Source organism: Dama dama, chromosome 4 (assembly GCF_033118175.1).
Source record: "Dama dama isolate Ldn47 chromosome 4, ASM3311817v1, whole genome shotgun sequence".
In the NCBI taxonomy this organism is placed as follows: domain Eukaryota; kingdom Metazoa; phylum Chordata; class Mammalia; order Artiodactyla; family Cervidae; genus Dama; species Dama dama.
Genome location: NC_083684.1, coordinates 14155849 through 14169945, shown reverse-complemented (window position 1 = coordinate 14169945; position 14097 = coordinate 14155849). Strand labels below are relative to the sequence as shown.

The window sequence follows — 14097 nt, the reverse complement described above, 5'->3', positions numbered from 1 at the left end:
GTGCTCACGCCCTCTCCCCAGCGCCCACTCCGCGAGGCCCTGGACAGGGCAGAAATCCCCCACGGGCCCAGAACAGGAGCCAGAAGGGACCCGTGCTGCGGGAAGCACAGGCTGGCTCTCCCCCACCCCCCACCTCACCCTGGCCCATCCATGGGGAGGTCTCGCCGCAGGCTGAGCCTCACGCGGGCATGCGGAGGAGACCAGACTCACCTAGGCTGGACAGCAAGCAGAGAGAGGCAGCAGACGGCCGGGAGGCAGTCTGGGCTCTCCCCAGGTTGTGAGCTCCTACCTGCAGCTCTCCCGGGCCTCGAAGAGCTGGGGACCAGCCCAGGACCCCAGGAAACGTGCCAGGGCCATCTCCTCTCCCCTGACGACCCCAGCCCCAGGAGCCTCTGCTGCCCTGCCCCCGCGGAGTGCTGCAGGCAACTGGAGAATCTGGCCCTTCTCCTTCCCTCTGAAAGGAGTTTGCTCAGCCTGGTCTGCGCACACACTCTCCGGTCACATCTTTCTGACAGCAACCCGAGAGCAGGAGAAGCAAGCAGCAGCGGCCTGGGGTGCTGGGAGGCAGGAGCCCCCGGGGTGAATTCCAGCCCAGCTGCTGAGTCAAGTGCAAGGGTCTTTGGGCAACACGCTGCTTACTCAACGGAAAAAAAGCCTGAGGCGAATTCAATGATTAGTAGGTTCTAGGTCTGAGAACCTCTGTAATGCAGTATGGACAAAGGGTGCTGGTTTCGAAGAGTTTGGCTGGGTTTTGTACTGAATAATTTAAGAGTCTCTTAGAGCACTGCCATTCTTCACTAAGGGAGGGAGCGGGTTAAATAAAACACACACACCCCAGAAGTGCTAGAAACAAAGGAAGGGGCTCCCGGGGCAGGGAGCTGCCAGCGTGCCCCGCACAGAGCACGTCCTGGGCACTCACAGGTGTTTTTTAATAGGTGACAGCAGCGCCCGGAAGGCAGGGGTGATAACAGCTGGAGGGCGTTTACTGAGATGCACGCACTTCACTAGCCTTGAGGCCAGCCTCAGGGCCTCTGCACGTGCGGTCCTCTCGGTCAGGAACGCTCTCCCACCAGACACCACCTCCTGCCCTGAACGCGGCACGCAGAGGGGCAAGGCCTGAGCCCCACACAGCTCGCCCGCCTGCTGCTCCGTTTTCTCAGGGGCTGGAAAGACTTTATATTTCCTCACTCAGTGGTTTCTCGTCTGTCCCCCACCCCACCGACACACGCTCCAGGTGGGCAGGGACTGGTTTTCCCCAAAGTGCCTACAGATAGTGATATTTCTGCCGAATGAACTACCGAGCCTTCATTCACCTAACCCTGACATCATGCTAAAAGGAAGTCCCCGTAATGTGAACTTCACAGATAACGAGAGAGGGGAGGTGGCCTGCCCGAGGTCACCCACCAGCCAGGACGCTGTGGGGGCCGGGCTCAAGCCTGCCGGTCTGACCCCTCTGCTGGGTCTGGCTGCTCCCCTCCACCCACCCCACCGACACCCCAGACAGCGGGATGTGGCAGGTATAAAAGCTACTGGACATTTAATTTCAGCACAACCACCTATTTCCACACCAAAAAACACGTCCTCCATGATCCCCTTAGTCTCAACAGACACAAAAACCACCCCCATGTGCGCACACACACACGTGCGCACGCGTGTGCCTCATCACCCTTCGTGGGGCCCTGCTGGTATCAGCCAAGCTTCAGCCTCACACGGCCTCCCTCGGCGCCCCACTGAACACACTGGTGCCTTGTCCCCAGGGCCGGGAGCAGGGAAGAGACACTGTCACTTCCTCCTTTTCTCCACCACGGGGCCGGGCAGCCTGGCCTCCATCCTGGGGAAGCAGGAAGCCGGGGGACAACAACGATGCTCCCAGGTGGAGCAGGAAACGGCCGGCCTGGCCACGCAGACCCTTGTCCTCAGGGCGGAGGTCAGCGGCTCCTGCTGGGGCCGGGCGGCCAGACCCTCAGGAGGCGCGCAGGCCGCTGACAGTGAGCCAGACCCAGGCGTGACTCAAGACAGCAGTGACCCCAGGCTGCACGGCCCTGCCTCGCCTGGATATTTTAACACTCGCCAGAAAAGCAGGCGAAGAGCACGCAAATGATAAAAACAGAGCAACTCCACTCCATACAAATGGGAAGTTGTCTGGCTGGAAACAGCAGAAGCCTGGTACTAAGCTAAGTGTCCAGTGGCGGGGGATGATCTACTACCGTCACGGTGCCCCTCTGCCATGCCGCAGGGAGGAGCAGCTCAGCTGGCACGGGTCTATACAGGACGACCGACAGGGAGCACACCGCCCAGCCAGGAACGGCAGCACAGGACCCCGTGAAGACGCCCCGAACACTCAGCAAGGACGCAGGGCTGGCCTGGGAGAACTGGGGACTGTAGGGACATGTCATCTTCCCCATATGCCCTGCCGTACCATCAGAGGGTACTCGACGTGCGTATTAGTATTTCAGTTTTCAGGGAAAAAAAAAAAAAAGGTGGCGGGGGGAATTCTGTATTTAAAAAAAAAAAACTAGACTGTTCCCCTTGAGGAATTGTTCACAAACTGCTTCCCACAATTTCTCTTCCTTCATACATCCCAGATCCACTAAATACCCCTAAGTTTCCCAAACACCCCACTCGTCCCCAGAGACTTTCCTCTGGACTCGGCCCGTTTTTAAACAGCGGTCGTCCCCTGCATCTGTCCAAGGTTTCACGACGCTCTCTCAGGGTAACGAGGACAAACCCAAGGGGATCACACCCCTGCTGCGTGCTGGCCATCCTGCCAGGGGCCACCGTGAGTGATCTCCAGTACTCACAGGGACCCTGCAAATGAGGGAGGATCATCCCCGCTTCTAGGGGGAAAGCAAAGCCCAGAGAGGGAAAGCAACCGTCCCAAAGTCACACAGCCAGGAAGTTTACAACCCAACCCTGAGCAAACCCTTCTGTGCTGCTCCGGAGTGGAGACGCCTGAACCACTAGGCTGCCTTGCTGAGTCTCATTTAAGCCTTTCATCTAAGGTGTAACTTGACCATGTCTGGAGGTGCATTCCACATTACCAAGTGGGTACCACGCTCGCGGGCCAAGCTGAAGCCAGCAACGAGGTACTCTCAGGAAGCTTCGGTTTTTCAGGGTGACTTGGCCACCGGGGTCCCCCTAAGCCTGGCTGAACGCGGTGCCCCACAAATGCTCTCTCCCACTGCCAGGTGAGTCAGCGGGCACCCCAGTTGGCACGGAGGAGTGGGCACGCCGGGCATGGCCACCTGTGGGCACGGAGCCCATGCTGGCTCAGTAGCAGAGCCCAGTCGTGAGCGGCAGGCTTGACACTTCAACCTGGACCGGCGCGATTTTGCCTGCGGCCAGAAAGGGCACCTCAGGTTGCACCAGGCGAGTGGCAGCATCAAAACTACTCCCTTCTGAAAACGCACTTACTTATTACAGCCTGGGGGAGCAGACCATGTGTGCTGTTTACAGAGAAGTCAGATTTTCTACTCCTCTTCTGTCTCTGCTCCTCCCCTCCAACCCCCTCCAATCAGACAAGTTACCTGGGAAACAAATTTGATATACTCCAAAATCTTATGATAAAAGGCACTGAAAGAAGAAAAAAAAGAATTCTCTGTGTTTACTCACGCCACGAAACGCATCACACAAATCAAAGGCCGGGATGGGCCCAAGGAGGAGGTGCAAGTGACAGGAGTGGAGAAACGAACACACGTGTGCATGCACACACAGGCAAGCTCCCACGGGACCTGGGACTTACTCAGGAGGACATGGATTTTAACTCCCAGGAGAAACCACCATCCGGACGAACCTGGCACTCGACACCCAGTAGGTGCTTAGGAAGCGCGAGTCCAAGCTCAGAAGGTCGGGCCCCGAAGAAAACATCAGGCCGAAGAAACCAACGAAAACTGAAGGGACTCCTCTTTTCCCTTTTGCAGCAAAAAGCCCAGAGACTTTTTAGTTGCAACAGCGGAATGACTGAGAATTTAAAAACAAGTCTCATCAATGAATCGAGGTTTAAGAATAAAGAAGGCCACTGTTAACCTGTGCTCTGACCCCTTTGGTCAGACTAGACCAGCTCCCCCAATTCTAGCCCACCTCCCCCAATTCTAGCCCACCTCCCCCAATTCTGAGATGCCACATACTACATGTTATTTTTTTTAAAAAAAGAAAGGTAGAATAAAAGGTTAGCAGCTGATCCGCACTTCTCTGGTGCAGAGGAGACAAAGCAGAGGGACAAAGCCCTCTTCCCACGGACAAACATGCCTAGCAGGTGATCAAATTCAGCCCAGGCAAGACAACAGCAAAATGGATTCTGGTCCCTCAGACCCGAATCCTGCCTGCCTCTGCAGGACTCCGGGCCTTTGGCTACCACTGACGCTGTGGGCAGCAGCCACGAGAGGCCCAGGGAGGCGGGAGACTGGGAAGTTTGGACATGAAACGGCAAGGAGGCGCCGTGTGCAGGCCACAGCCTGGGCAGATGGGCCCTTCCCCCGCAAGGTGCGGCCATGTGTACCCCAGGGAGGGGCAGGCGCCTCACAAGCACCCCCGCCCACCCCCCAGGGCGGCCAGCCGGGTCACTGTCGCCTTTGTGTTCCCCTCTTTGTTTATGAGTCTTCCGGATCCAAAGTCTCCTGCACACAGTGCATCAGGCCTGGCGCTGTCACCGGCCATGTCAGGCACACTGTTGACTCTGCAAGGATTTAATCAGTAACCGGCCCAGCAGATAGGCGCGGGGGCAAGCTCCAACCTGACCCCACCAGAGGCAAAGTTTACAGCCAGGCCAGGGGAGGAGGCTGCCACCCTCCACCCCATCCTCTGCCGGCCCCCTGGGGGTCGTCCCCCCCCCCCCGGGCTGAGCCCACCTCCCCAACAGGGAAAGGAGAGAGGGCCGTCCACCTGGGGGGTGGGGGGCACCCGGCTGGAGCTGCCCACCAGGTGGGACTGAGAGTCTGGGCGCCTCCCCGCCCCCCCACACCACCCCCCAGCCTGAGACAGCTGTGGCCCTGGATGCCTGGTCTGTATCTCTGACCACCATCCAGCTAATTGGATCGCGTAGACAGACTACAAAGAGGGTTTCGGCAAAGAGTGTATTTGGTTTGTTTATTGGTTTGAATCCAGATCAATCACTCTGAGTCTTGTGCCTGAAGCCCACACAGTTAACCAGATAATTACCAAATGGTTCTGAGAGGAGCTGTGTAGACGGCTTAATGAAAGGTCGATGCACATTTGATGGAAGGCTAAGACCGATATGAAACACTGCCCCACCAGCAGCTCGAGGCTGGGCTGCACGGGGCTTTCCGCCGCCGTAGTGAACTACACTCAAGTTCACCTTTGTTTCATTTGGGCTAACGTTTCTCAATCGAGGGCTTGGGCCATGCTCTAAAACGCAGAGAGATTACATAACGCCCGGGGCCTCAGGGAAACCCCTGGGGCTGCTTTCCCTCCCGGGGGCCTGGACACCACCACTGGCCAGGTGTCTGGTGATGGGATACGGTGCCCGCCAACCCCACCTCTGCCCTGGAGGCCGCCGCCGAGGCCGGGCCTGCTTCAACAGCCCCAGTCAGTGCCCGCGAGCCCTGGCACACAGAGACCCGCGCACCCCCCTGGAGCCCACCGTGGCCAAAGTAAGGGACAACCCCTCCCCTGCCAGCGGGGCCTGCTGACAGGAAGAAGGGGGGCAGCCCATGGCACACCGGCCCGGAGCTCCCCCCTCGCCCCAACCCCAGGGCACGGCTCTGCTGAGCCGCATCTGACCCTTGGCCCCCAGGCCCAGAAAATCACGGCTCTTCTCTGGAGGGGCCTGGGCAGGGGAAGGTGTCATCCACCTCAGCTGGGGAAGGTGGTGTGGTGGCGGGGGGTGGGGGGTGGCGGTGAGGGCACCCTGGCTGCTTGAGAAGTCCAGCGCAAGTGGCTTCACCCTTGCCTCCTCCCCTCTCTCTCTCCACAAAACACACCTCTTGAGCAATCAGAGGTAAACTGGGGGAGGGCAGGGAGGGGGAGGGGCGCCCTGCGCCTCCAGGGCTGGCTCACCCCAACCGCGGGCAGCACAGAACAGCGCCCGGCTTCCTCCAGGGGGCCACAGGAGCTGGGCCCGTCCTTCCCACGGAGGGCCACTGTGCCTCCCAGCCACTTTCTCTTCCCCAGCTCCCCTTCATGTTAAGGGGTGGCAGAAAGAAAGATAAAAGTCCCCCACTCTGACCACCCTCCCCTCACCCACCGCCAGCCAGGGGGAAACTCTGAAGCCAGATTTGGAGGCTGCGACTCCCAGGCAGGGGACCACTAAGGGCTGAGTCTAAAATGCTGTGTGCTGGCGGGTTTTCCGAGGCTCCCCCTCCGTCAGATGAAAAGCCAAATGCCGCGGCCTGGGGCTCAGGACGGGGTTTGAGAACGTGCGCGAGCCTGAAACTGGGGCTGGAAGGCTTCACAGCAACCCAGGATCCTCTCCGAGAAGGCGGTCATTGCAGATTGCACCAGCGTGCCCACAGGAAAGAAAAAATAGGTGTTCTGAGCACGTCGGACCCAAAATTCAGAATAAGAGTCCTCGTGTGTTTCAATGCTCTCGGGAGGTGGGGGGGCGGGGGGAGCAGTTTCAAGGAGTATGGTTTCTTCTGCTAACTTTTCCCCCCTCCCCATTCCTTGGAGCATGTGTCATGGCCTGTGACACACTGCCAAGGGAACATGGACGCCGGGGGTACGTCTGCACACACTACACGTTTGTGACATGTCGTGTAAGTGACACCCTGCTTCCTGGCTGGGTTTTCTTGGCACAGGTGTGGGCAGGCATTGGATTCAGCACACCCCCACCGCCCCACAGGCTTAGTAAACAGGATCACGATTATCCCAGGGGAGACTGCATTCTGGGGAAGACCTGCCACCTCTCCAGAGAGGATGGGACACCCCCCACCACACACCACCCTGCACCCAACAAGGCTGGGGCCCAAGCAGAGCTGGTGCTTTAAACTGTCCTTGTTTCAAAACACAAAGCATCCTGTTCACCTCCTGCCTGCTACCCTCCCCCGCAGCGACCCCACCACAGCCCTCTCTCTCCACCTTGCAGATTTGATTTCAGAAACCAATCCCCGACTTCTCTCCCTCTCATCAGGGTGACCCAGTCCCAACCATACATTTTAAAACAATAACATAAATACAACCTCCAGCAACAAAACACACGTACAAAATACTACACAGACAATGCAACACCAGAGCCCACAAGCCAGCTTCCGCAGGGAAACTTGACCCTCCTCGGTGGGGAGGAGATAACCCGGGACCCCCGCCCCTCCCCCTCCACTTCCACCCTCCCGGTGTTGCCAACGAGGTGTTTTTTTTTTTTTTTTTTTTTTCTCAGAAAGGGAAGCACCCAGTTTTGCCTGCCAGCCCCGGCAGGAAAAAGACGGGTAGAGCAAAGAAAGGAACTGGCTTCTGGAAATTTTTTGGGTTTTGGGGTTTTGAGGTTGTTGGGGCTTTTTTCTTTTTCTTTTTTTTAAATTGTTTTGTTTTCCCCTCCGGCGCAGATCCAGATGTGCCTTCAGAAAGGGAACCCTCACCACCATCGGGGCCCAGCCTCGGATCTATCCCAAGGTCCCAGCCGTAAGGAACACAAGCGCTGGGCCCGGAGGTGCCCGAATGCTCAGTCTGGGGACAGGGCCAGATCCTCTCCAGAATTCCAGGGTCTCCCGGGGCCCGCCGGAATCCACAATGCAGCCGGGAGCCCAGCCGGGGAAAGGGGTGCCCGGTTCTCCCGGTGCCCCCACCACCACCCCCCCGGCGCCGGGCAGGCCCCGAGCTCCAGGTGCAGCGGCCGGTGGGAGGGGGCGCCTCCCGGGCCCCGAGGGGAGGCGCGGGGGTGCGGGCGCGCCGACGCGCAGAGCGACTCACCGTGGCGGACGCCAGGCTGTTGTCGGCCAGCGTTAGGTGGTGCGGCTCCCAGCGCCTCAGGAATTTCGAGGTGAGGATCTTGCTGAGAAAGGTCCGCGGGTGCCGGATGACACAGACCTGGATGTCGCCCTCCTGCAGCAGCTTGTACCTCATCCCGTTGCACAGCAGCAGGGCCCGGCGGCAGGGCACGGCGCCCATCTTCGTCCCCTCGGGGGCCGGCACGTCGCCCCCCAGCAGCGGCTTGGTCTCCTCGATCTGCCGAGGGTCGCCGCCGCCCGAGCTGCTGGTCAGATCCATGGCCGGGCCGGAGGGAAGCGGGGAGAGGGGCTGGCCCGGGCTGCCGGGGCGGCGGGGCCCCCCGGGCGGCGGCCCGCACCCCCCCAGCCCCCGGGAAGGCGGCGGGCGCGGGGCTGGGGGCGCCCCGCAGGGGCGGGGCCCGGGCGGCGGGTGGCGCGGGGCTTCCTGCGGGGCTCCGGCTTCCTCCTAGCTCGTCGGGTGCATGCTCGCGGCGGCCGAACCGGCTCGGCGGGCAGCGGGCGGGGACGCGGGGGCGCGGGCGGGCGGGGGGCGGCGGCGGCGGGGGCGGGCGGCCGCGCGGGCGGGCGTGTCTCGGGCCCGCCGCCCGCTCGTGTGCACGGTGCGTGTGTCCGGGCGGCCGTCCGCGGGCGAGTGTGCGGCGGGGCCGCGGGGGCCGGCGCGGCGGGGAGCTCGCGGAGCCGCGCGGCGGGCGCGCGATTGGTCCCCGGGGGTCATGTGCCCGCCCTCTGACGTCAATGGCGGCAACGCCGGCCGCCGCCGCGGCTTCGGCCTCGCGCGGGCGGGGTCCGCCGGCGGGGGGACGCGGGGCGGGCGCGGCCGGGCGGGAGCGGCGGCCCCGGGGCGGGGGGCGGGGGCGGCCTGGCCCGCGGGACCCCGGCGCCCCGCCCGGAACCGGGGGCCGGGGGCGGGGCGCCTGACGTCACGCCGGGCCGCGCCCCCCCCCCCCCCCCCCCCGCCGCCGGTGCCCAAGCGGCCCCGGCCCGAGAGCGGTCCGCGCGGGTGGCTGGGGCCGGGGCCGGGGAAGGTTGGGCCGGAGATGCTGGGGGAGGGCTGCCCGACCTGGAACCCCCAACCAGCTCTGGCCGCCCACCTGGATGACCAGGTAACCCTCCACCCCCGCTCAGCTCTGGCCGCCCACCTGGATGGCCAGCTGACCCCCCACCGTCGCCCAGCTCTGGCCGCCCACCTGGATGGCCAGCTGACCCTCCACCCTCACCCAGCTCTGGCCACCCACCTGGATGGCCACGGGACACAGATATTCCCTCAAATTGCAAATGTCCCGTCAAGTATCCGAATAATGAGCCACACAAGCCCTGGCTCAACCAGTCGGACTCCACGGGCCTCCTGGTCATTTACAGATGTCTGTCTGCCCTTGGGGTCCTCAAGCTTCTCGGGGGAGGGGACAGGCTCCCCAGCCACCATCCCCCCTCGCTTCCCTTCTCCTCCTGGAGTCTGATCAGTTCCTAATAGGAACCTAGACACAGAATCCTTCTCCAGCGTTATGGGCGCCCCCTCTGCCTGCACCCCAGAGGCCCTGACCTCTTTTCGTCTCCCCTTCAGTCCGGGTCATTTCTCTCTGCATCCCCGGGCCCTGCAGGGCTGTGAGAGAACCATATTGGATGCACCCTCGGCGAAGGAACTGCCATGTCACAGGGGCACTCCAGCTGTGCAACAAGAAACGGTCCCTTTGTGCCATCAGGAGAGGTAGCCAGTGCTCAGCTCTGGGGTTGGGTTCCTCACATCCACACACTTCTCCAGTCAATAGCATTAAAACCCCCAGATCTGTGCCTTTTTGCTTAGCGAAGGTGCCTCTGTAAGTGGACACACAGGTGTGTGAGCATGCGTTTAATTGCATCATAAATGCCAAAGTCTGTCCACGGCAGCCCTTCAGTGGGGATTGTCCCCTCCCCCGCACTCCAGAACACACAAGATTAGGGCTCCCCAAAAGACTCTCACCCAAGCCTGGCCAGGGCTGGGACCCGGGTGGAAATCAGGGCGGGATGTGTGTCCCTCCGCAGAGAAGACACCTGCAGGCTGCCCGGGAGATAGATGCACAGAGCTGTTCTCTTGTGAGCCCTGGGGAGGCAAGTGAGGTGGGGAAATGGGGAATTCACTGATGCCCTACAACCTGCTGGTAAATTTTCTCCTTCAGGTTCTGAACTTCAGCAGCCTTAAGAAAACCATCAAACAAGAAAGAGTCAAGCTGGAGCCCCTAACTGATGACACAGCCCTAGGCCATAGCTTTAAGACGGTTTGTGTGTGCTCAGTCACTTCAGTCATGTCTGACCCTCTGTGACCCCCTGGGCTGTAGCCTGCCAGGCTCCTCTCTGTCCCTGGGATTCTCCAGGCCAGAATACTGGAGTGGGTTACCATGCCCTCCTCCAGGAAATCTTCCCGACCCAGGAACCGAACCCACGTCTCTTACATCTCCTGCATTGGCAGGCGGGTTCTTTACCACCTGGGAAGCCCATTTAAGGGGGTTAGATCTGTTTGCCAATTGCAGGGATAATTCCCGGTGTCCTAAGCATGCACACAGCTTTTCTTTCTCATAGCAACACTATGACACAGGGTTGACCCATCACCATCCCCTCCTGCAGGTAAGGATACAGAGAGGCTGCCAGCCTCATGTGGCTCATCAGGACCCGGCCCAGGTGCGAAGCTCAGCATCTAAGGCCATGTGAAGACAATGACCATACTGCTCATGGCACTACAGGAATGGGGGTGGGGTGGGGAGAGGTTTGCGGGTATGTGCTGTGGCACTGTGGACATGTCCTGACTCCAGGTGGTCATTAGGAATCAGGGAAAGCTGCTCCTGGAAGCAGGGAAGACCCTCAGCCCGTGCAGGAAATGGCAGGCGTTTTGCCACAGCATACAAAGAGCCCGGGGGGTGCAGGGCAAAGGCCCTAGAGGTGAGCAGGGGTAGAGCAAGCAGTGCCCTGAAGTGCAGGCCCGGGGACCAGACTCTCCCCTGAGAGCAGTGGGACGCCACCACACGGGCCATCCAGGGGAGTGACTTGTAGATGTCACCTTCATCCAGGCCACGGGCCACACACAGCAGGACATGGACAAGGTTTGCAAAGCAGCAGCCTGGAGGCAGGGAGGCTAGTGGAAAGGCTGCCGAAGGTACCCAGGATGGAGGTGATGGGATGCAACAGGAAATCATGAGTGGGGAGGCTCAATGGCAGACAAAGCAGCTGCTGTCCACTTGAGGGACATCTGTGGACCCTCCTCTCCCCGTTCATGGGGCAGAACTTGAGCAGAACGAGATTTACCAGAATGCAGTTGAAGATTTCATCCAGACCTCCTCAGCACTGCTTGATATGGTGCTTGATCTGTAAGCATTGAACAGAAACAGCATGATAAAGTGCCAGGTACTATGCTGGAGGCGTTATATATTTGTTCTCTTTTCTTCCTCTCAACCAACCCAGAAGACAGAAATTACCATCTCCATCTTAAGGATGAGGAAGTTGAGGTTTAGACAAACATGAGGATCTTAGCCAGGATTTTGACCCAAAATTCTGTTTGACCATGTTTTTCCCACTCCTTTTGTAATGTTTTCTGAGGCTCAGGAAGAAAAGTGTTGAATTTGATCAATATATCTTTCAATAATATTTCTTGGTTTGAGTTTGACAGTGACATGGAGCCTACAAGATACTGTAAGAAGTTCCCTGGAAACTGAAAGCAGGAGTTCATGGTCAACAGTAGCCCTCGTGCTTGCAAGCAAATACACAGTGACCTGTGGTCAGACTCACCTGTGCCCTGTTGCTTAGGCCATAGACCGAGGTCAGTGAGCGAGGCTGCGAGGAGATGGGTTGGCTTATGCTCAGTGATACACAGAGTCCCTCACCTCCCAATGGCCTAGGTTCTTGACCTAAAAATGAGTAAGTCCAGCTGTCAGATTCCATCAGAAGCCCCCTCCCTGCAGCCCCCCAACCTCTGTAGGAGACACAAGCCCACTGAGTTTCCACCAGTGCCTCAGGTACCCAGGTCATCCTCGGTGTCACAGGGGTCCAGATTCTGCCAGCAATAGTGCAAGTCCCTTAGAGGTCACCCTCCTGGCATCAAACCTGAAAGGGTCATGGAACAGTAGGAATGACAGACAAGGTCATGACCCCATTACTCTCCTAAGGCTCACAGGCCGGTTGACTCACAAAGATCACCAGACAAAGCTTCCATGTTCTCCGATCTTTGCTGGCAGCCCCTCCTCGTTTGAGCCTGTCCCAAAGAGCAACATTCTGCTCTCACCGGCTCACTACAAGTTCCTCTTCCACTTGGATCAGCAGCATACCACAGGTTCACTCAGGGCCATGTTGGTGAAGATGCTACTCCTTGCTAGACGCTGGGGACATGTAGTGAGCGGGCAGGAAACAGCTCGCAGCTCAACCCTGAGGTCCCTCAGGTCACCCCCTAGAGCCAACTCAGAGGGGAAAGACAGACCTGCTGCCCTGGAAGCCCACAAAGGGACATGAGGAAGTGGCAAAGTCCCCGGTGGGGAGGAGAGCACGAGAGCTGATGACTAGCCCTGGGAGAGGGCCACCTAGGCATTTGCTTTTACCTACCACACGCCCATAGGTCCTTTGCCCAGTTCCCTCCTCCCCTCTCCACGAAATGCTCCACAAACCCAACACACTGTATCCTCCAAGAGGGCAGGATCTGTTCCAGTTCTGCCCGTCACTGTGTCCAGCGGTGTGCTGGTGAATGTTCAAGCATTAGCTTGAAGAGGGGGGCGGGGTGCTGATTTATAGCATTCGACAATCTCCCTAGTGGAAATATTCCCACCACGGCCATCTTCAGGTTATCAGCAGGACTTGCTGAACATGGAGAGTTGGGAAGAGATGTACCCCATTGCAGAGTGTTTCCACCCTACAGATACAACATTCCGGGGGACATGCAACAGGGGCAGAGGGGTCTCAGCTCAGGGCTTGCAAAGCCTAAAATATTTCTATCTGGCCCTTTTACTGAAGAAGTTTGGCAACCCCTGAAATAGGCATAAATAACCTTCAGAACAGAAATGCTAGTAAAATAATTAGGAAGTGGGGAGTTGGTGATGGACAGGGAGGCCTGGTGTGCTGCGGTTCATGGAGTCACAAAGAGTCGGACATGACAGCAACTGAACTGGACCGAACTGATGAGTTTTATTACCTTTTTAAAGATATAATTTATTTAAATGTAAGTTGATATTAATTCCATCCTGTTTAATGGCTCTGACAACCAGCTTGCAAAATTCCTGAAAAACAGTCAGCTCTCATGGGCGGGCATAGGTCAGCTCCAACAGATCCCTTCCTGTTCTGGACTATAGAAGCTGCACGACGGTTATCTGTTGAATGGCTGGAAATCAAACTGCAATGCCAACATTCTAACCACTAGGCAACATTGCCCTGCTTCCTGCCTGCCTTCATTCAATTCCATTAAACCCCTGTCAGCACCTACTGAGGGCCAAGGACTTTGCTGGGAACTATAGGTCCAGATCACACAAGATGCTGCCCTCGCAGGGCTCATAGTTGAGTGAGGGGACTCAGACACCCCTCCTCCCCCTTCGCCCCCTCAAAAAAGTGTGTCGAGAAGAAAACAAACTCCTCGCCCTTCCATTTACCAGGTGTGTGTATCTTTGTTTGATTTACTGTAAAATGAATTATAACAGCACCTTTTCCCAGAGTCATAGGAATTAAATGAGCTCACAGCCCAGCGCTGGGTGAGCACATAGAATAAGCATTGTATTTTCATGTTGCCACTGCCATTTTTGAACCCATGTTTCCAAGGCCCTGATTACAGCCTTCCTCAAGATCATGCTGCCCAACAACTGGAGCACAGACGCTCAATACAGCAGGGTCTTTGCAGGGTTTTCAACTATGGCTGCTATGAACATTTAAGGGTTGGATCATTCCTGGCAGCATACAGCTGCCCCGGGCACTGGAGGGTGTTAAGCAGCATCCTTGGCCCTAACCCATAGATGCCAAGACCAGCCACAATTTGTGACAAACAGAATGTCTTGAGACGTTACTGCATGTCACTGGGAAGGCAGAATCAGCCCTGATTGAGAACCCTGGATTTGAAGGAAAATGTTTTTCCCACCTTCTCAGCTGGTACAGGCTGCTCCCCAGGCATCCTGTGTTTCACGGTCTGGGGGAGATTATATTGTCCACACTCATGCAACGGCACGTCCCTCCTCAGATGCCACTTCCCAGGGGCCGGAGGAAA

The 14097-nt window shown here is 58.3% G+C and overlaps 2 protein-coding genes across 2 annotated transcripts in view; one reads left to right on the top strand and one right to left on the bottom strand.

Moving 5' to 3' along the window:
- CMIP (c-Maf inducing protein) overlaps positions 1-8202 on the bottom strand; it is a 203473-nt gene extending 195271 nt beyond the window's left edge. The window contains exon 1 of the mRNA XM_061138137.1: positions 7861-8202. Coding sequence (XP_060994120.1) covers positions 7861-8157 — 297 coding nt within the window. The 5' untranslated portion in view covers positions 8158-8202. The remainder of the gene's footprint in view (positions 1-7860) is intronic.
- A 157-nt stretch (positions 8203-8359) lies between these two features.
- Positions 8360-9355, top strand: LOC133052497 (collagen alpha-1(I) chain-like). Its single transcript, XM_061137441.1, has one exon. The coding sequence runs from the start codon at positions 8360-8362 to the stop codon at positions 9353-9355; it is 996 nt and encodes a 331-aa protein (XP_060993424.1).
- Positions 9356-14097: the final 4742 nt, after the last annotated feature.